General features: G+C 37.1%; 1 protein-coding gene across 4 annotated transcripts in view; it reads left to right on the top strand.

The window, feature by feature from the left end:
• Positions 1-16,374, top strand: part of RGS7BP (regulator of G protein signaling 7 binding protein) — a 49,137-nt gene extending 32,763 nt beyond the window's left edge. For all 4 annotated transcript variants that reach the window (XM_083351598.1, XM_083351599.1, XM_083351600.1 and 1 more), the window contains 4 exons: positions 2,166-2,296; positions 12,439-12,586; positions 13,229-13,299; positions 15,201-16,374. In XM_083351598.1, the coding sequence (XP_083207724.1) occupies positions 2,166-2,296; positions 12,439-12,586; positions 13,229-13,299; positions 15,201-15,292 (442 nt within the window). In that variant the 3' untranslated portion in view covers positions 15,293-16,374. The remainder of the gene's footprint in view (positions 1-2,165; positions 2,297-12,438; positions 12,587-13,228; positions 13,300-15,200) is intronic.
• Positions 16,375-21,306: the final 4,932 nt, after the last annotated feature.

The following is a 21,306-nucleotide window of genomic DNA, read 5'->3' as shown; positions in this document are numbered from 1 at the left end:
TAACCCTGAGCAATGTACTATAAAAATAATAGCATGATTCATAAAATCTGTATTCAAAATAATGCCTATAACACAAGCCAGGGTCAAAAAACCCATTGCCCTTCAAATTACTGTGACAAAACAATTAGAAGATGGGACTGATTAATATCTCCCAGCCCAAATGCGGGTGGGAAGATTCACATCTTTAATGCCTTGTGAAAGGCCAATGAAGTCAGGGCCATCTGGCTTTCTGGAGTAATGTTGATCTATGTGGCAGGCATAGCAACAGAGCTTTGAGAAATAGTGGGTCATGCTTGTAATTTGGCCTAATGAAATGTTTATTTAATGTTTTGGTTAAAAATAAATATGGCTGAAATCCAGAACCCTGTACACATGGCTATTTTCCCATCATTCACATGGAGTATTTCCCACATGAATAAAGAAGGAAAATGTCCTGTGCTCAAAGAATTATATTCTGTATAACTATCAAGTTTTTTGAGTAGAAGTCAGTAGATTATTATTTTTTTCATAATCTCTCAAAATGTGAAATGTCGTTCAGTGTTAAAGATTTGGTTCACATATAACACTAAGACATTATTTGATATGATTTAGGCTTAGTGATATATGCAAATCAGGGCATTGTTCAACAACTAGGATTTTAAAATGGCTTATTATTGCATAGTACAGGTGATCTTTGATTAATGACCAACTCATTCAGTGACCATTGGAAATTACAACTGTGCTGAAAAAGTGGTACTTCCAATCAGTCCTCATGCCTGGTCTACAAGGTTGCAGTGTCCTACAATCCCAGAATCACCATTTTCAAAGTTGGTAAGCCAGCAGGAGCTGACAGATGGCGACCATGTGACATTGTGTTTAACAATATCGCACAATTTAAGGATAGCAACCAGAAATGCTGGAACTGCCATTACTAAGCAGCACCATCATATGATTTTACACTTTACATTTAGCGATGAAAATTATGGTCCCAATTACCATCATTAAATAAGGTGTGTACCAAGTGATTATAATTAGCCTCATAGTAGAGGTGCAGTACAACTTCTCAGTACATTCCATAGTAAGTCCTACTAAGGTTCAGTGCACAACTTTGTTTCAATTTTCAGTAAATCACACTGTTTTAATTTTATTTCAACCTAATAACTAATATATAGAATTGATTTCTTTTTCACAACCCATAAGTTGGACCCAGATTGAGGACCCAGATTGTTGGGGGCAATAAGCTGAGTTTGTAATAATGCCGCTGGGGGGGGGCAAAAGCCCTAATAAGCAGGCATATACATAGAATGAAGGCTATTGCTAAGCACATTGATTTGTGCTTTAAATTGTAAGCTGCCCTGAGTCTTCGTAGAAGGGCGGGATATAAATGGGATTTTTAAAAAAAAGTTAATTGCAAAACATGTTTCTAAAAGTATTTTTCAGTTATAATTAGAATTCACTATAGTGATGGTCAGGTATAATGCTATATTGCAGATAATTTTAAAAAATAAATGAATATATTTGAGCCAGAATGGTAGTATATTTGATCAAAAGAACTATACATCTTTAAGGATTCATACATTTCTATGCTAAAAGAATAGTGATCTAAATTTAAAAAAAGATTTCACAGGTTATGTTGGCTTAAATCAGTTCTTAATGTAATTTTAAAGACATCATATGGAATTAGAGATAAAATTCTCTTACATAAAATGAAGCTTGCATTTCCATTTGGCAGGTTTTGGGAAAGATTTAGTAATTGGAGTTGGGTATTTTTTTTAAAAAATAAATCAGCAAAATTGGAAATTGATTAATGAACTAGTGATCATGAGAATACTGATTTTTCTTGCTGCAAAAAGAAGCAACAGGAAGAAACAACACCTTGAAATAAAATTGGGAATATTCTTCCTGAAGTGTTTGCTTGATTTTGCTACCTGGGTTTTGAAATATTCATTGGCTTATGCAATTCTTTTGGAGTCATTGACTTTCATGATAACAATCAGAAATTGTTTCCTCAACAAAACTTCCAATCTTGGCTTGTCCTATCCAGACAAATAAGGCAGGGAAGAATTGGTAACCTTCTAGATGTCCCTACAATTAAATGGTTTTTTGTTTAGGCATTGTGGAGAGAATCATTGGTTGGCAATGATAACATTTTCTATTTGTTTTATACATACATATATCTGTTGCAGGCCAGAAGATGGTGAAATTCATCCTGAAATCTGTAGACTATATATCCAGTTGCAGTGTTGCTTAGAAATGTACACAACAGAGATGCTGAAATCCATATGCCTTCTTGGATCACTTCAACTTCATCGGAAAGGTAGGAAGGTAACATATGATAAATCCTTTAGATATTGTTTGATTCAGTTCAGCTGTCATTGGCTAACTGAGTAATAGGACCTTCATCTATTAATCTCTAGTCATTATCTGCCCATAGATAATTGCAGAGCCTTTGTAACTCAGCCCAGACCTTTGTAGCCATTCCACTGCAGTTGAAATTTCTTACATCTTTAGGCAGTATAAATAAAGAGTCTGATGCAGATTTACAAAAGAATATAGATGTTGATTTGTCACTTTCAAAAAAAATTATTCTGGCTGCAGGTCACTATGAACTCATTTTAAGTAAATAGTCTAAAACATTGTTTTAAAGTATAGGAACAGTATCTATACATTTATTTGAAAATGAATATTTTTCTAATTGTTCCCCTAAAATTCAAAGCAATATAAATGTGGTCCATCCCATTCCCTTCCCACTGCCCTCAATCATTTTATCTCTTCTTATTTCTTCCATAGGCCAAAATAAAACCCACTGTTATTTGGAACCACGGGTCCCACATTTTAAAATAGCACAAAATCAGCAAACCATTAAACCTGCATTAGCTTCCTTTCATAGCTCGTTCTTTGGTTCAGCAATCTAAATATGTCTCTCATGGATTCTCTAGAACACAGGTGTCAAACTCGTCATATGACGTGTTGCGACGTATCACAACTTTTTTCGCATTGCTGGAGCTGAAGTGGCTGCAGCCTCCGCATGATATAACCGTCCCACGGGCCGGCAGTTTGACACACCTGCTCTAGAAGTAAAGTAGGGCCCTATTAAACAGACAGCTTCTGGGGACTATGAAAAAGTCTTACTTGGAGCAGAAGATTATTTGGCTTTCCATGGGGTTGATTATTATGACGTTGTTAAAAGCTGACCATATAAAATGAAAGAGGTCAACACTGATTTCTTTCTGATATTTTAGGCATCTTACACATAGCTTCTATTCCCTGTATACGCAGGATTGATACTTGCCTCATAGAAATTCCTATATGTTACATGGATTGCACCAATAATCAATATGCCATGGTATAAGTAAGGTTACCATAATAGCTCATCATAGCAAAGACTCAGTTGAGGGTCACTGAATAAGATAGTGACTTACTGAGAATTGAGTAAGTTCAGTCAGAAGTCAAAAACCTTGTCTAGAAATCTAAAATCACAGTAATGATAAGGAATTGAATTGCTGGTTGCTTTATGCATGCTTTAGTGTTAAAGCGTGGCTTTCATGTTGCTGTCTTCATTGCTATTGCTTCAACTCCATACTCATATTAATCATATACCTTTGTTTACAAAACGTATTGTTCCTAAATGTTGTTCTGGGTTATTTGTATTCATATGGGTTTGCCGAACCCCCTGTGTCCAAATTGGTCTTGGTTGCCAGGTGAAGATGGCTGTGACAATATCTGCCTCGGGTTTCTTGAGAATTCCTCACTGGCAAATTAAAATATGATTCACTTACCCTTCTATTGATGGATAATGAAATGGGCATAATGTTTGCTGGCTTTTGTTCTGCCTTGCCACTGAATGGAGGTATCCTGAGTTAGCATGATGAAAGGGCAGGTGGACTTTTGATACCTGGCATGCTAGAGCATGATAAATTTGTCTTTCAAAACTTATGCACTTAGTGTTATGAAAGAACATTTCCATTTCTTTCCTGTTTCTCTGCCATGTTGATTTATGGAGGGAAGTAGGCCTTCCTCTCCAACTATCAATCATGGAGGGTGGGGAGGGGGACAATCCTTCCTCCCTACTGCAAAACATATTTACTCACCGATTTTGTCTCATGCTGCTCAGATATACGTTCCCAGAAAATGGCCGGTGTTTCTCAATTTTAGGCTTCAACTGGTGCAGAATGCGGCCACGTGAGTTGTGATGGGGGTCTCCCGATACTCCCATGTAACACCTCTACTCCGCGAGCTGCATTGGCTTCCGGTTGCCCTCCGGGTGAAATTCAAGGTGCTGGTGATGACCTATAAAGCCCTACATGGCTTGGGTCCTGGATATCCGAGGGAACACCTGCTGCCGGCATCAAGTTCCCTTCGTCCAGTGCGCTCCCACAGGGAGGGTCTTCTCAGGGTGCCACCGGTAAGAGATTGCCGGCGGGTAACACCCAGGGATAGGGCCTTCTCAGTGGGGGCGCCTGCCCTTTGGAACCAGCTGCCAGTGGAGCTGAGGACTGCCCCCGACCTCCGTTCATTCCGCCGGGGCCTGAAGACCTGGCTCTTCGAGCTCTCTGGTCCAGGCTGAGGATTAATTTATTTTAATTGGTGTTTTATTTATACAGGGATAAATTTAATCTTTTTTAAACTTGGTTTTTAACTTTTGTATTTTTGGTTTTTAATTACCCTGTAAACCGCCCTGAGTCCTTCGGGAAAGGGCGGTATATAAATGTAATTAATTAAATAAATAAATAAATAAATAAATAAATAAACTCCCAGATTATATGTAGTCTTTATAGTCCAATAGGGTCCCCAACCCAGATAAGCGGCCCAAGAGTTTTTGTTTATCTCTTTTCCCAGCTGCAGTCTGCAAAAGTGAAAGTATCCAGGAATAACAGAGTCTTATCTGAGTCTGGACTTCAAGCAAAGTTTCCCTTAAGCATAATAAATTGTAGTGCCATAGTTCTCCACTAGATGTCATTGACACTGTCTTCCAGCTTTCCAAATCCAAGCTTATTTTGCAAACTTTCAAATATTTTTCTAAAAAAAAGTCTCAAAGGTAATTTTAGTCCCCAAATTTCAAAGCTATAGATCTGTATTAGTTCTAAATTGATCTTGTAGTTTCCTCTGTTTTCCCCCAAAACAATTAATTCACCATTTTTCTTTTCCTGAGGGAGCGGGGCAATAACTTCCCTTCCCTCTCTCATCAGGGAGAATTCTTTGCTTTAGGGATTCTTTTTTCCAGGAAAGTATGTTAGGGCCATAAAAAGAGGATAAAGTCTCACCCAGTTCCATCCACGTTGCTCAGAAATTGCTAGTGCTTGTCTTCAGTTGTCAGCAGCTTCTGACTGGCCACACGAATGTAGCCAGTCTTTTCCCCACCAGTTTGGAGGGCTTCCTCAGATCCAACAGGAGGGCCTCTACCCCTCCACAATTGATGATGGTTCCCTCCTTCATCACCTCTTCGGGGCGACTTTTGTCCCTTTTTAGGGTCCCCAGCAGGGCAAAATCAAATGTGGAAGACGGAGCCCTGTCTTCCTGTGCCCATCATACTGCAATGTCAAACCGCAAGTCTGTTATCATTGCATTATTAACTGGCACATAAAAGGCATCGCAATTGACTTAACATATAGCAGCTATTTTCAACTGCAACTTTCATGGTTAACTGAATATTCTTTTATTTCCTGGCACTGAGGGTTCTGAGTCTGTGCTATATAGTCAAGTTGCATTGCTACACAATTTTCTGGGAGATGTCCACCAAATAATTTTTCACCTGACTGCACTCGTTTTCCTTATGGATATGTTCCCAAGAACATGTAATTATGAATATATGTAGCATCATCAGCTCTCTGCCCCCCTAAACTCAGGAAGACAAGCTTTCAACTTAAGCAAGCTGCGCAGTTGAATGCTTTGCTGACTTTTCTTGCCTTGTGGATACAAAACAATTTTGCAAAATCAATGCTTAAGGCTCCCTGTTGCTTTTTATATCTTTTGTAAAGTTCAGCTTGCTACCTAGGTCCACTTTCTTCCTTCAGGGAGCTAATCTACAGAAATAAAATCAACCTCCTTGTATGGGGGCAGTAAACATGTTAGAACTAAAATAGCTCTTTTGCAGAAAGACATTGAGCTGTTTTTAATCCAGATGTGCCCTTCTTTTGCAAGCACGATGCCTTACTCCTACACACTAATTGAGCAGAAGCCAAACCTTAGGAACTTGACTCTGCATGGCTTGCTCTGGGGGTATTCTTATGGGGGAGAGAGGAGGAAAGGGGTACTTTAAAAGCACTCCTATGCCGCTCAAAAATAGCAGGTCCCTCTGTTTTTGTAAATTCATATTTGTAGCCAGAATTAAGAAAGTTAAAAAAAATTATCCACATTCCTGTTATTACTTACAAAGTACTTTTCTATAAGAATGTCACATTTTTAAAACACAAATACTTTTAATTTTTTAAAGTTTTCTCACATTTCTCATTCACTCCCCTATGCACTTCTTTCTTAAATACTATGTTGTTGTTGTTGTTGTTAGCTGCGAAGTCGTGTCCGACCCATCGTGACCCTATGGACAACATTCCTCCAGGCCTTCCTGTCTTCTACCATCTTCTGGAGTCCATTTAACCTACTGCTTCAGTGACTCCATCCAGCCACCTCATTCTCTGTCGTCCCCTTCTTCTCTTGCCCTCGATCTTTCCCAGCATTAGGCTCTTCTCCAGTGAGTCCTTCCTTCTCATTAGGTGGCCAAAGTATTTGAGTTTTAGCTTCAGGATCTGGCCTTCTAAAGAGCAGTCAGGATTGATCTCCTCTAGGACTGACCGGTTTGATCGCCTTGCAGTCCAAGGAACTCGTAGGAGTCTTCTCCAGCACCAGAGTTCAAAGGCCTCAATTCTTTGGCGCTCAGCCTTTCTTATGGTCCAACTTTCACTGCCATACATTGCAACTGGGAAGACCATAGCCTTGACTATACGCACTTTTGTTGACAGGGTGATGTCTCTGCTTTTTAGTGTGCTGTCTAGATTTGCCATTGCTCTCCTCCCCAGGAGCAAGCGTCTTTTAATTTCTTGGCTACAGTCCCCATCTGCAGTGATCTTGGACCCCAGGAAAATAAAATCTGTCACTACCTCCATTTCTTCCCCATCTATTTGCCAGGAATTGAGAGAGCTGGATGCCATGATCTTGGGTTTCTTAATGTTAAGTTTCAACCCAACTTTTGCACTCTCCTTCTTCACCTGCAACAAGAGGCTCTTTAGTTCCTCTTCACTTTCTGCCATTAGAGTGGTATCATCTGCGTATCTTAGGTTGTTGATATTTCTTCCAGCAATCTTAATTCCAACTTTTGATTCATCTAGCCCTGCCTTTCTCATGATGTGCTCTGCATATAAGTTAAATAGGCAGGGCGACAGTATACTTAAATACTATGGAACTCTTTATTCCAGTAATTCCTGCTATGTGGCATGAATTGGGATATACCATATGGCTTATCTGCTTATTTCAACTATTAACTTGCTAGCAAACCAGGTGGTTATATCACAAAGCTGTTGTGAGCAGCTTTACCTGGAGGATATTGTGCAAGTAGCTCATTGTAGAACTGTGAGAGTTCCACCTCTGTGGTACTTGCATAGCATCATTTTGTCAAATAACAGAAATGCAGAATTGTAGATATTTATGTTCCTTGCAGGAACATAAATTAAAGGACTCTTGACCAAAGACTCTCCAGACTCTGCTTGACTCATTTAGTGGGGAGGAATTCATTTATTTTCTGAGTATATCTAGACATTCTGTCATACTTCTCTGCTACTAAGAAGTCATTTGGAAAGTGCTTTTTGGTAGTTAAATGAATCATTTTGTGCCCCTGTTTAATGTTACAGAATGTGACTTGGTTTTCTGTTTAAAATCAGATAATAATAAACATACCTAATACCTTCATTGTCCTTCTAAGGATTGACGTCTAGTTTCTTGATCATTCTTATTGTCATCAATATGATAGGTTGAACTGGACACAGTAGTCAAAATGAGCCCTTCCCAAATCAAAAGAAATTAAAATGTGTTTTTCTTTATTCTTGTTTTATGTATTATTAGTTCTCTCTAACCCATCCAGAATCCACTAGAATTGAGGCAGTGATGAATTATACACATGCATACTAGTAATTTCACTTCATTGAAAATTAAATTTGCTGGTCTGTTGATTTTTCTTCTGATTATAATAACTATTATTCCAAAGCCTTTTTCACAAGGACTTCTACTAAACCATTTATATTTACACATTTAACTTCTCTTTTTTAAGTGAAAAACATTGCATTTGCCTCATTTGAATTTCTAACATGTGGAAAATTTATTTTTTTTGTTCGCTTCATTAACTTTTTGCCTAGAAGAAACCATGCTATTTATATTACAAGTATATACACTTCATACTACTCCATTATGATTATGTACTAATTTATTTCATTTATATAGCTGCCCATCTTACATATGTTAATTAATCCACATCTTTAGTAATTTGCCTGCTTTGAATATTTTTCCAACAATTCTCCGATACATGTGTGTAGGCACAAAGACAAACAAAAACATGGTCAACCTGCAGAGTCTAAAATGCTTTGGATCAAATTTCTTTCCATTTGTCTTATCAGTATTTCTCAATCTTGGCAACTTTAAGACGTTTATGTATCTCATATTCTTCTTAAAGCTTACTTTATTTATACACTACTGGATTTAAAAAAATGACAGCATAAAGCATAAAAACAATAAAAATGTAAAAGCCAATAAAAACAGAAGCAATCATAAAAGTGTTAAATATAATGATGGCCATTCATTCCTCAAAGGAAAAATTCTGTCTTCTATAGTTTCTGGAAGGCCAACAATTAGGGAAACGAGAGCACTCCACAATATGGTGGGTGCAAGAGAAAAATATTGCCTATGAGGCTAAACCATTTTTCTTAAGGGCTTATTTTTACAGTTTTATTTCCAGGCTGCTGTGCTGCATAACTGTAATAAACTAATGATTTCTAGTAACTTACTCTTGGCAAGATACAGAAATGGCTTGCCAAGCATCCAAGGAATGGATTGGTTGAGCAGTATGTTTTGATTTCCTCACTCTTATTATAAAATGTGCAAGTGCTGCATAAACAGAATCTTAAGTACATGAAGGAACTTAAGATATAATGAAATTGCTTTAAATTGACAAACCTGCTGTCACAGAGACAGATTTGGCTCCAGGGTGTCATAAGATCTTGGGTTCTCAAAAAACAATCAGACAGCATCCAAAAACCTTAAGATTTTTCTCCTTTTTATTTATAATGTATGCTAGATAAGAAGGGTTTCCTTCAGCAATGCAAATGTCTTTTTAGTCAAGCAGCCTTTAAGCTAAGTCGTTTAAATTATCATCTCTCCTGCCTTCTTGCAGCTTTGCAGTAAATCAGCAGGGAGTAAAACTGTGTGACTTACGTTCAAGCATTTGAAAGTTAACTATCTTGCCAATGGCAACATGAAACTTCCATTTCTGGCACAGTCTATCTTGTTATGTATGTAACCGTTTGTACAACTCCTCTCCCTTAGAGTTAAGTAAGGGCATTAATTATTCTTAGCTTAATTATTATTCTTAGAGTTTGCAGCCTTCGATTCTTTAGCCTTCAGCCAGACTGACTGCAGAAAGAAGGCAGGTCCCTAACTTCATCCCTGCTCCTATTTGTAGCCTTTGGGCTACTCTGGAACAGCAGTCCTTTCCTCAGCTATTCTAGACCTCTTCGGTGGTCTTAGGTCTGCTCTGAAACAAGCAAAACTTCAGCAGGTCCATAGCTGTCTAAGCCACATAGTTTGTCAGCCATTTCTTCTTTTTGTTTTAAATGAAAGTTTTATTAAGTTATAATAGCATAAAGTACAATTAAAATAAAAATTAAAAAAGAGGAGGGGGAGTGCAGGATAAAAAGGAGGGGAAAAAATAGGTGCTGACTTCTGAATCTTTCCAACACAGTAAAATGGTAATACATGTATGAACTCAGTTTTTTACATTACTATAATTACTACAAACTGGTTTTATAACTAGAGAATTATTAAACCTCCTATTAGATCTTTATTAAATTCTAAATTTCATTTTTTTTCTATTTCAAGCATGAAAACCAGAAGCAATATCCCATAAAAACAAGATCAAATTAAATCTCTGTTAAAAATAGTTTACATCACCATCTTAACCAAATTCATTTTTCCTTGTGGAAAATAATATAATATAATACAGGTTTCTCTTTGCACTTATTAATCTTTCTAAATTATCTATATTAAAAAGATCACTATATTTGTTGAAATTATTTATCTTTTTTGTTAGATTCTTTAACAAAATTGCAAATCATAACTCCCAACATCAAATAAATGTGGTAGATTCATGGAAATGACAAAATGAAACCACAATTCCTTTAATTCCTTATATTTCTCCATCGAAGATTTAGCTTGGTAAAGATAATAAATACAAGTGTTTAAGAAGTTGAAAGGTTTGATTTATTATCCATTTTAAGAAATAAATTCCCAAAAGGTTGGTATTTCAACCATGAAGTGGTTGCAGTTCTACCTCCCAGCTTTTGTACATGTCGCTCGGTGCTTCAGAGCACCGTTGCAGAGTCTCCTTGCTGTGTGGGCTGATTCTGGGACTCTCCCTAACCCAGGAGACTCATATAAACTTGGAGAACTCTGTTCATAAATTGTAAAAGCTTTGGTCCAGAAAAGGCCTTTTGGACTAGTCAGTCAGCCATATTATGGGGGTCCAAAACAGTCAAGATAATGGTTGTGACCATGCAGTTGAACTTTTTTACATGTCTCATAAGAGGTTTTGATTGTATCATCTTGACTTTGTACACTGTTGGCCTCTTTAATAAATGACTAGGCATTTTTAAATGTTAAGGGTATAGCATAGGTGTTACTTGTCTTTTCATCCGGTTCATGTGGTATATATTTTTGCATATTTTAAAATTTTATTTATTTTGACAATCTGATCACTAACAATAAAGCACAAGTACAGCACAAATATCAGCAATCTCTCAGAGACGAGCATGAAAACCTTGCACAGACATATAACTCTTGCATTTAAAATCAACTATTTAAAAAATTGCTCCAAAACAGTAAAATAATAAAAAGCAAGAGAAAGAAAACATGTTTGACAGATTATTTCAATATGAATCTGATTTGTTCTGGAAACTGCTCTGAAAACTGAAGCTAAAATGGGATTTATTTTAGAAGATTGTACAAAAATTGTTCAAAAACGGTCCTTAAGAAAGAAGCATTTCATTTCTTTTATATTTAGAAGCTATTTCACTCACTTTTTTCTTGCTAACTTTAGTGCACATTGCATATAATTATTTACTTTTCTGTTTCTTGCTGCTTGCTTATGATTAATCTACCATTAGGTGTAGATTGGAGGCTTAGATGTCTGTGTTCTTCGGTTTTCTGTTCTCAGTTCTCCTGATAAAGCTAGTATTAGACTTTGCTTTATGTTTTCTTAGTCAGGATTCCTCTGCTCCTCCTCAGCCTGCTAACTCATGCTGCTTTTTCAGATGTTCTCCTTTCTTTCAGTGGACAATGTGCCTGGTATCACAGCTGAAGTTTTTTTTAAAGGGCCAGCTTATCCCATTCTAAAAGGCAGAGCCTTAAAAGAGAAAAGGGAGAAATGAGCATTCCATCTGCCACACAGCCTTCCTTCCACACATAGCCCCATCACCTCTTTTTTAACAGAAGGAGTGTTAGATACTGGTTCGTTGTGTGATTGACAAGACAAGGCAAGTGAGTTCAGCAAAGATCATTGTTTATTGGTTGCAGGAACTGAACTAAGGAACAGGGCTGCAGATGCAGCAATTTATACCCTGGCCTCTAGGCGGCAGCCAATAGATTTTAAAGCAACCTATTGCCGCCCTAGAGGCAGCCAATGGCGGCACTGAAGACAGGTTGTCTGAGGAGCTGGGAGCCGTTAGCCAGATTCCCTGCTTGAGCAACCTTCCAGCAATTAACCCACATGATATTCCCTGAGCAAGACAAAGCCCAATACAAGGAGAATAAAGTAAGAAAACTGCAATCCCTGCAAATTTGCATTCTTTATGCAGCTAGCATTATTCAATTTGTCATACTGTCAAACATGTAGTGGAATGTAGTCTGGAGCTACAGGAGGGAGGGGCACTTTCCCAGAGGGCAACAAGATAGGGAGCTTAGAATCTGGTAAGCAGGAAGAGAACAAGATGAGAGCCTCTCTAGCAATTCACAGATTATATCTATAGTTATAGCAGATAATTGCTTTAGTCTGACAAAATTCTATTTGTAGTATAAACTAAAGTAATTACTCAGAAGTAGCTCCATATGTTGTTCTTGATTGTTTGGGCCTGACAAATGTTGGTTTGTTTATTTAGATCAACGAAATTAAGTAGAAGTTTTCAAATTGGCAGGTGAAAGGATAAGTGGAAATATTGACATAACATTTTTGTGATTAAATATGTTTTGTTTGGTGCTCTTTCAAAGGGATGGAGACCTGTGCAGCACCCAAGAGCCTTGACAGTAAGCTAGAAGAGAGTTCAGAAGCTCCTATTTTGGAAGAAACATCATCTTCACCAGTAGAAATCCAACAACATTTATGGCAGGTTTCCACAGATATTGAAAACACCGAGAGGTATGTGCTTTACTTTTTATCTGATTTTGTTATTAAATTTATTTTTTTACTTTTATATTTATTTAGTAGAACTCATCAAAGCTATCACCACTGAAAAAATGCAGGACTAGATATCTAAATAAACGGTAACTGGTCTCAGTTTTGTCAGCAAAACTAATATAATGGGTGATACTGCTGTACATTTGATGTAAATTGCCTGATAAATATTTGTCACCATACAATATATCATGATGATGTACTAGTTTTTTATTGCTGGTTTTTATTGTCATTGGTTCAACTGTAATAAAGATTGATTTGAATGTTTATTTATTCATTACATCCTGCCCGCCCATGATGATTGGTCTGGGCTATAAGCATTTTTAAATAAGTATTAGAAACGCATCACACAGCCAAAATAAATAGATTTTGAATATGCATTGATACCATTCTTATCACTCTCTAATTCTTCCTCATGTTTTTTTTTATTGTTGCTCTTATTGTTAGCATAGCCTCAAAGTACAAGCTAATGTTTATTGAAACCATGTTGATACTATGTTTGATATATTTATATACTCTTTCTTTAAAAAATTATCTAGTGTTATTCTTATAATTCTAAAATGTAAAAATAGAACTTTATTTAATTTCTGTGCGTTATTTCTGCAGGGATATGAGAGAAATGAAAAACCTTTTAAGTAAACTCAGGGAGACTATGCCTTTGCCATTGAAAAATCAAGGTAAACTTTTCTTTTCTGTATTTTATCAATACATTAGTTGAGTGGGCAGGCTAAATTCCTTTCAGGAATGGTAAATGATTTTTTTTATAGACTGCATTGGTTTCCTCAAAATAGGTGTTGTCTTCCATACCAGGATAAGCAGTCTGTTATGCTTAATACTCTGGGAGGCATTATGGAAGTGATGATACAAAATGAGTTGAGCCAGAATTTTCCTGGATTTTTTAGAATTTATTATGGGAATTTGGAGGTATTATTTTAACAATCTATCAGGGCTAACAATGCAGTTTTGATTGTTTCCTCTTCAGAACAGTCTCCTAGTAACCAACAGTTTTTAACCATTCCAGTCAGCCAGGGGTCAAGGGTCACAGTTTTAAGCAGCTTTTGTCTGTCCTGTGCCCTGCAGATATTTTACACTAGAGATCCCCTTATCTTAGCAAACAACCATGCTGTCTGGGCTAAAGTACTTAGGATAATGCATCCAATATAGTACAGTCAGGAGTTTTGTGGGAGGCTTCTTCACTCAGAATATCAGTTAGTAGAACAACTCCATCCATTCTTTCACATTGCCTTGACTCTCCAGTAAATGTGTATTGGTAATCCTCACCAACTGCATTTGAACAGCCACCCTATTGCTAAGCAACATGATTATAAAATGAAAAAAATCACGGGCCATGCCCAACTTATGGCAACAGTTCTAACTACAGTAATTAGCAAATCACTGCAGTTGGAAGGCACAAATGTCATGTGACCATGACTTGTGATTTCCTGCCAGTTTCCCCATTGAATTTGCTTGTCAGAAGCCAGCTTTGAAGGTGACAAATGATGTTCACTTGACCATAGGACATTGCAACTGTCATACAAACACACCAGTTACCAAACAACCTCAATTTCAAGAACCTGTCATAAGTCCCTTCATTTAGCACCATCATAACTTCAAACAGCTGTTAAATTAGTGGTCAGTGAGAACTACATGTACTATATTTCTCTTTTTTTCATTGGTTTATATTTTGAACCTAAAAATGTAACTGAGGGACAGGACCCTGCAGCTGTTGATGAATTTTCAGCTTCCTCTGTTTTTGCCCACACTGGCTAGGATTGCTGAAGGGTTCAACAATGTTGGAAAGATACAAGTTCTTTACCTCTGATTTACTCCTGATCCCAGCTAAAATAAAGCCTAAAAGTGTATACTACATGTGCTCTTGTACACAATATCATGTACTTTAGCTCCCACCCCTTGCTCTTCTCGCATATTTCACTCATCGGGTTTCTTGTGTCAAAATGGATATTACATGCTTCTGAAATTTGTTAAATTTTTCATATTGCTCTGTAAATTTGCTATTGTTGTATGTGTAGTACCCATAAATTGGAAATGTAACTCAATTTTGACTTAATTATGTTAACTACTTCTATCAATGTTACTTCAACATCTCTTTGAGACTTTTATATTTTGACAGATTTGTAATTTGGAGTTTTAAATGATGTCTACATTAAATTAAGCCTGTTGTTTTAGTCACTAAATAGATATTCTAATCTCTGTTTACATTTCCAATATGCTTATAAATGCCCTGATTATAAAAGTACACGAGAATAATGGTTGATAATAACAATAACAATGATGTTCAGCTTAAAGAAGCTGGCATTGCTGAAACCTGAAGATGTCAAAGGTAATTGAGGAAACCGTAATAAAATATATTATATTACTGAAATGTACACAAGTGTTACTATTTATTATTATAGTAATGTTTGGAAGAAAACTTCCCCAGACCCCATGAATCAAGTTTTCCTCTTAAAGCTTTCCAGAGATCACAGCTTGCTTTATGATAAGGCAGAAGTGTTGCTATTAAGAATCCTTGCTCAATTGCTATTGAGACTAACACTAAACTTTTTATTTAAAACCACAGATGATAGCAGCCTGCTAAACTTGACTCCTTATCCATTAGTGCGAAGACGGAAGAGAAGATTCTTTGGATTATGCTGTCTTGTCTCCAGCTAAATGAATTTCAGAAGAGTATAGATGACTGCAGCCAACACAAAATGTCCTTTATTGGGGTCAGTGTTTCTCAACCTCAGGAATTTTAAGATGGGTGTACTTCAACTCCCAAAATTGGCTGGGGGAATTCTGGAAATTGAAATCCACCCATCTTAAAGTTCCTGAGATTGAGAAACACTGTTTTAAATTGATCATGTGTGTTTTCTACATGCCCCTTATTATATTTCTTCTCTCCTTTTCAAATAATTTGTTGCTGACAAGAACCAAATTCAGAAACCCAATTAAAATTTATCAATAATATTTTTAAACTTTTTTGATGGCATACAGCACGTCTACTTTAAATCATTCTGTGATTAGATGCAAATAACCAACACATGCAGATTTTTTATTTAGTGTACAAGACACAAACAATTATGTACAGTGCAACAGTATGACTGTAGCTCTTGCTAGTATGATGTTATGAACATTTGAACATATTCTATTAAGCAATTTAATCCATAGAAAACTGTTTAGAAGAGCAAAATTGTGCTTAAATTCTAAAATGCTAAAATAAACAGAGCCAATATTGTACGAGAACATACACACTCTCCTATTGCTTTTTGTGCTCTCATTCATATTTAGTCTTCCACTCTATAACACAACTTATACAAGATCTTCATAGTACATTTTTTTTAATTTCTAATACATAAACAACATAACATTGATATGTTGTTCCTGTAAATATGAGATAATATCTACATATTGTATAATGCATAGGAATAGCTATTTTACTTTTTTTTAAAGAAAAACCTGAACATGTTTATGTTACCAACCTTAAGTAGAAAATTTAAAAGATGGTGTGGGAAACAATAAAATCCACTGATGTGAAACAGATTATTCCATTTTGTTTCCTGTAAAGGTTGAAGCATGGTGTCAGAACATCAAGTTAGTGTTATTGCTTATAGAGCATGCCAGAATAGCTCTAACTGTAAAATATTAAACATTTTACATTGTTAATAAATATTTTTAGTTAACCTATGTCTTCTTTGTAATATTTATATTACTATTTTTTTTATTCCTCAGCACTAGATCTGTTATGAGCTGTGATTCAGAATGTGATTCTGACCTTGAGTCTGACAATGTTGCTCCAGCTGAGTCTGTGCTTCAGGATTGTTAGCCTCAGAACCCAGTAAGCCAGAATTCAGTTGAGGCTGATCAGCCACAGGCACATCCTGTTCTGCTCGAGCACTTAGATGAGGAGGTACAATCCCCTAAGTCCCAGGTCTAGATGTCTACAGAAGAGAGCAGAGCAGTGCTCCTCAATGAGACTCCTTACTAGGCAAAGGGCAAGGAATGAGTGATTGCAGCCAGTTGTCAGCAGACAGCGGTAGATAGTTGCTTTGCTTGTAGACTTTGTTAGAGTCAACTCTTTGGCTTTCTAGCTCATGATTCTTCTTCCTCCTTCTTTGTCAGCCTTTGACTCTTGGACCAGCTGACTACCTGATTTGAGATTTCTGGGACTCTTGGAACATATTCAGACTATGCTATTACTTCTTGGACTGTACTGACGTGTTTTTAGCAAGCACATTCTGCCAGCCATTTTAATTACATTCCTGTTTCCTGCTATCTGCTTTAACTGTACTAAATATCTCAGCTTCTGCTTATGTAGTCACCAACCTTGAAACAGAACAATATGAGGAATCTATCTTAGAATTATCAGTGGTTTCAAGTCTATCTTGCAAATTTTCTACCCTTTCAAACAAACTGAATGAAGGAATGAGTTGTAGCAAAGGAACAATGAGAGGCGCTTAAGTCCACTTCAAGTCCACTTTACTCTTACAATGATTCCATATATTTAGATGCTCATTATTGGTTCTTTTGCTCAACATCAGCATATGGTGCATAGAGCATACTGCATTGCATTCTTTTCCTATTTTTCAGAAGCAGTTTGATTTATTAAAGGAACTTAGGGTATTATTTTTGTTAAACAAGACCTGAAGAAACTGTTTGATGTAATTGTGCATTGCCAAAGCAAATTTCATGCAAGACATAAAATTCAGTATTATCTTTCTTTATTTTATATGCCAAGAGAACTTCTAGCTGTGGATTGAGCAACCCAGTCCTATATTTTATATGTTAAAAGTCAGATTATTAAGCATTTTCTAGTATTAAATTCTAGTGTGTTTAGAATTGTTTATAAATTTTTTGCAGCCACAGTGATATCTATGCAGCAGGACGTGATATAAGACCGTGGTGGCGAACCTATGGCACGCATGCCACAGGTGGCACGTAGAGCCCTCTCTGGGCACATGCGCCATCACCCCAGTCCTAGGCCTTCAGCTGGGTTTTATAAAACCTTTTCGCTTTAGGCCTCCACCGCCGTGTGCAAAAAAAAAGTTCAATCAATCAATCAATTTCAACTTTTCACAGGAAAAAAAAGATCTCACAAAGTTGGAATTGATTGATTGAACTTTTTAGTCCCACCCAGTCTGCCATTACCACCACAGCCATGCCCACCCAATGGGCCACGCCCACCCAGCACCCAACGAGAACACTTAATAAACACTTAATAAACCTGATGTTTACATTTCCTTGCTGTCTGCATCTTTCACATAAGACTGATTCAGTCAATGACCCAGAAGAACATCCTCCATCAGTGGAAGCTTCTCTTTTATGCCAAAAAGTACCTTTAGAATTTTTTTCCAGGATTAAACACAATATTCCATTTGTCCATTGTTTGGTTCTTAATTCACAAGCACTTAATATTTACCATGAACTTAATTTTTTAATTCTAATCCATATTGCAAAATAGATAGCATATACTGCAAATGAAATAAATTATCTACATTAATTGTATATACAGTCTTATGCAGACAGCAAATATAAATTACATATAAAAAGATTTGAGATGCAAAAGGTAATGTAAATAATATTAAAGTCTAATAGAGCAGAAAAATATTTTTAAAAATGCAGAAGAATTTAAATTATAAACTTATTTTATATAATTGCTTTTCCTTAAATATATGCAGAAAAATCAATATTACAGTGTACTGATAGGATGTGTAAAATTTATGCACTTTTTCATTGGCCCACATAAAGTTACTGGTTTTCACAGCTGAATGACATAGATGTTTCACAATTTGCAATTTGTTACGTAATGAAAAAAGCACAATCATAGGATATAAGAAGAAACTAGTCAGTTTTATCTTGGCTTTACTAAACTGTAATTGGCTTCATGATCAACACAGCAGATTGGTTAATATCAAATTAATACTGTAGAGACTCAAGTTCAACTTTTAATGGAACTCATTGCTTAACCTATCATTATCTTGGTTTATCCTTTATAGCTGACATAAAGATAAAAGGAATATTCTGATACACTTGTTGGAAGAATATAAAATGTATAATATGTATTAATATACATTTTTATAAGTTTCTGCAATGAAACGGATAAATTGTTTCACACTAGGGCCTAACAGGCTACAAGCAGTAGTTCATGACTCCTTAGTGTCAATCACGTATCAATGGCACCTTTAAAAGATGACTTTGGAATACTTCATATACTTAAAAGAGTTGATTTATATATCCTAAATATAAAAATAAGGAATATTGAGTTATTTATAGCTACTCCCAGTCTGCATACAGTCTCCAATTTGCCATGAAAATTAAGTGACAAAAGAGATGTACTTGTAGCAGTGAAATCTTTTGGGGCAATTTTTAGTTTGTTTTTGTAAAATGAAAGCTGTGTCTGTTCTCTGCAAGTATCAACATGCCCACTTTGATGCTTTTAATACTACAGCTCCCAAATTCAAAGTCCAATTCTGGGAGTTGAGAGAGCTTCTCAAGGGAGATGTGTCATCAGCCAGCAATTCAGTTTCAAGGTCAGAAAATGCCAGGCCAAAAAAAAAAAGTTAAAAGTCTGAGAAAGCTAGAAAAAAAAAGCTTTGGAAATAAGCTGCAAAGAATATAAGAAGTGGGTGTGCTTTCTTTTAGATAGAGGGCAATTAAGTGTTTTAGTGGCTTCATTCTAGAATGCAATAAAGCAGCTTGACAACTTTATGACCTGTAGACTTCAACTCCCAGAATTCCTTAGCTAACTAAGTCAATTTCTCCATATCTGTCATTCTACATCTTTTAGAAATTGTCCATAGTAGCAGACATCATTACTATTAATACTGAATTGTAATATTGTAATTATCAATTTCTGGTCCATTCTTCAAAGATCTTTAATATTTTCAGTGTTAATAACATTTTGTAAATCTCAGTAATAACTGACATCAAGCAGAGGTTTACATTTTTTTCCCTTTTGCTTAAAATCTTTAGTTCCCTTTAGTGCCCAGTTTTGAAAAATCATTATAAGTTTTTATGATTTTAATAGCCAAATAAGTCTGTTTCCGACAAAAGCTACTTATTTTTACAAGTAATTCCAAACTCTTACAGTAAAAGTCAATATTCCAAATTTATCTGGACCTTAGTCCATTTATAATTTTCTTAGATCAAAATCTTATTCAGCTTCTTGCTGCTTATTTCATTTTTAAATTTGTAATCTTATAATTAATTTTTCTTTTGTTCAGAATAAATTCAGATGATGAAGATTTTGCACAGTTCTCTAACACAGTGGCCCTTAATCTTTTGGGCACCAGGGACTGGTACTGTGGAAAGAGGTTTTTCCATGGATCAGACAGGACATGGTCTTATGTGCTGCCTGCATCCCGTGGATGGGGCTTTGCTTGTTTGGTGCCAATCCACAGGCCTGGGGTTGGGGACCCCTGCTCTAACAGCTTTAAGATAGGCAACTTCCAAAAGCAATTATTCCATGAGATTTGCAAATGTAGTGTCCTTTAAAATGCTCCGCTTCCATTAAGAGCAAGGTAGCTGATATCATCTCCCAGCAGTCAAACTTGCAGAAAATTACTGTTTGTCTCCTCATGAGAAGCAGCCATCCAAAGCACATGTGGGCAATCTCCCATCTGCACCTTATCCTGAGAAATTTCAAGTGATTGTTCTACTCATGGATGCTTTGGTCTTTGCCATGGTTGTCTATGGTTACCACTTTTGCAGAGATGTCTACAGTTTGCCATGTCTCGCCCAGAATCCCAAAATCAAAACTATCTTCCATTTCTAAACTGCCATTTGTTATAAAGTTGCAAGATTTAATTATAGGGAAATTCAAGTCACCACCACTTAAATCTGTACATCAGACATGTCAAACACAAGGCCCGGGGGCCAGATCCGGCCCGCGAAGTGGTTTCATGCGGCCCGCGAAGCCATCCTGGAAACAGTGAGGGAACGGCCCCCACTGCCTTGGCCCTGGCACAGAGACCCTCCTTCTGCCAGAGACCCTCAGATCTGTCCCACTCCTGCCCAGGCCCCCATAGGCAGCCTTGATGCGAACGATGTAGAGCTGGCCATGCCCACCCAGTAGGCCATACGCACTCTGGCCATGCCCACCCAGTAGGCCACACCCACCCTGGCCATACCCACCCGGCCCCCTGAGGGCAACCGCAATGCTGATGCGGCCCTCAATGAAATTGAGTTTGACACCCCTGCTGTACATGCTGTATAACATTACAAATATGTTACTAAGCACTAGAGCACGGGTCAGCAACCCGCGGCTCTGGAGCTGCATGCAGCTCTTTCAGCCTTCTCCCATGGCTCCCAGTCCTCCGCCATTTGCAAAGAGAGAGAGACAGAGAGAGGCATTTGTGCTTCCCTTCTCTCTCTCTCTCTCTCTCTCTCTCTCTCTCTCTCTCTGTGTGTGTGTGTGTGTGTGTGTGTGTGTTTAAAAGAGAGTGGCCTCACGCTGTTGTCCGAGAAGCTGACAAGCTTATTGGGCAGGGCTCCTGCCTTTGCTGTGTCTCCACAGGAAGCAGGAAGCAGCAGAAAGCAGAGCAGGAGAGCCAGCCCAATAAGAATGTGTGTCAGGTTGTCCAAAAACAGCATGAAGCCAGCTTGCCAGAAGATCAGAGAGAGGGAGGGGGGAGAGTACTCATGCACAGCAGCCTCTATTTCTTTTTAACTAAACTCTTCAATCAAGC

This window comes from Vipera ursinii (assembly GCF_947247035.1).
Source record: "Vipera ursinii genome assembly, chromosome: 2".
Lineage (NCBI taxonomy): Eukaryota > Metazoa > Chordata > Lepidosauria > Squamata > Viperidae > Vipera > Vipera ursinii.
Note: the sequence above shows the minus strand (reverse complement) of the source record. Positions and strands in the feature narration are given on the sequence as shown.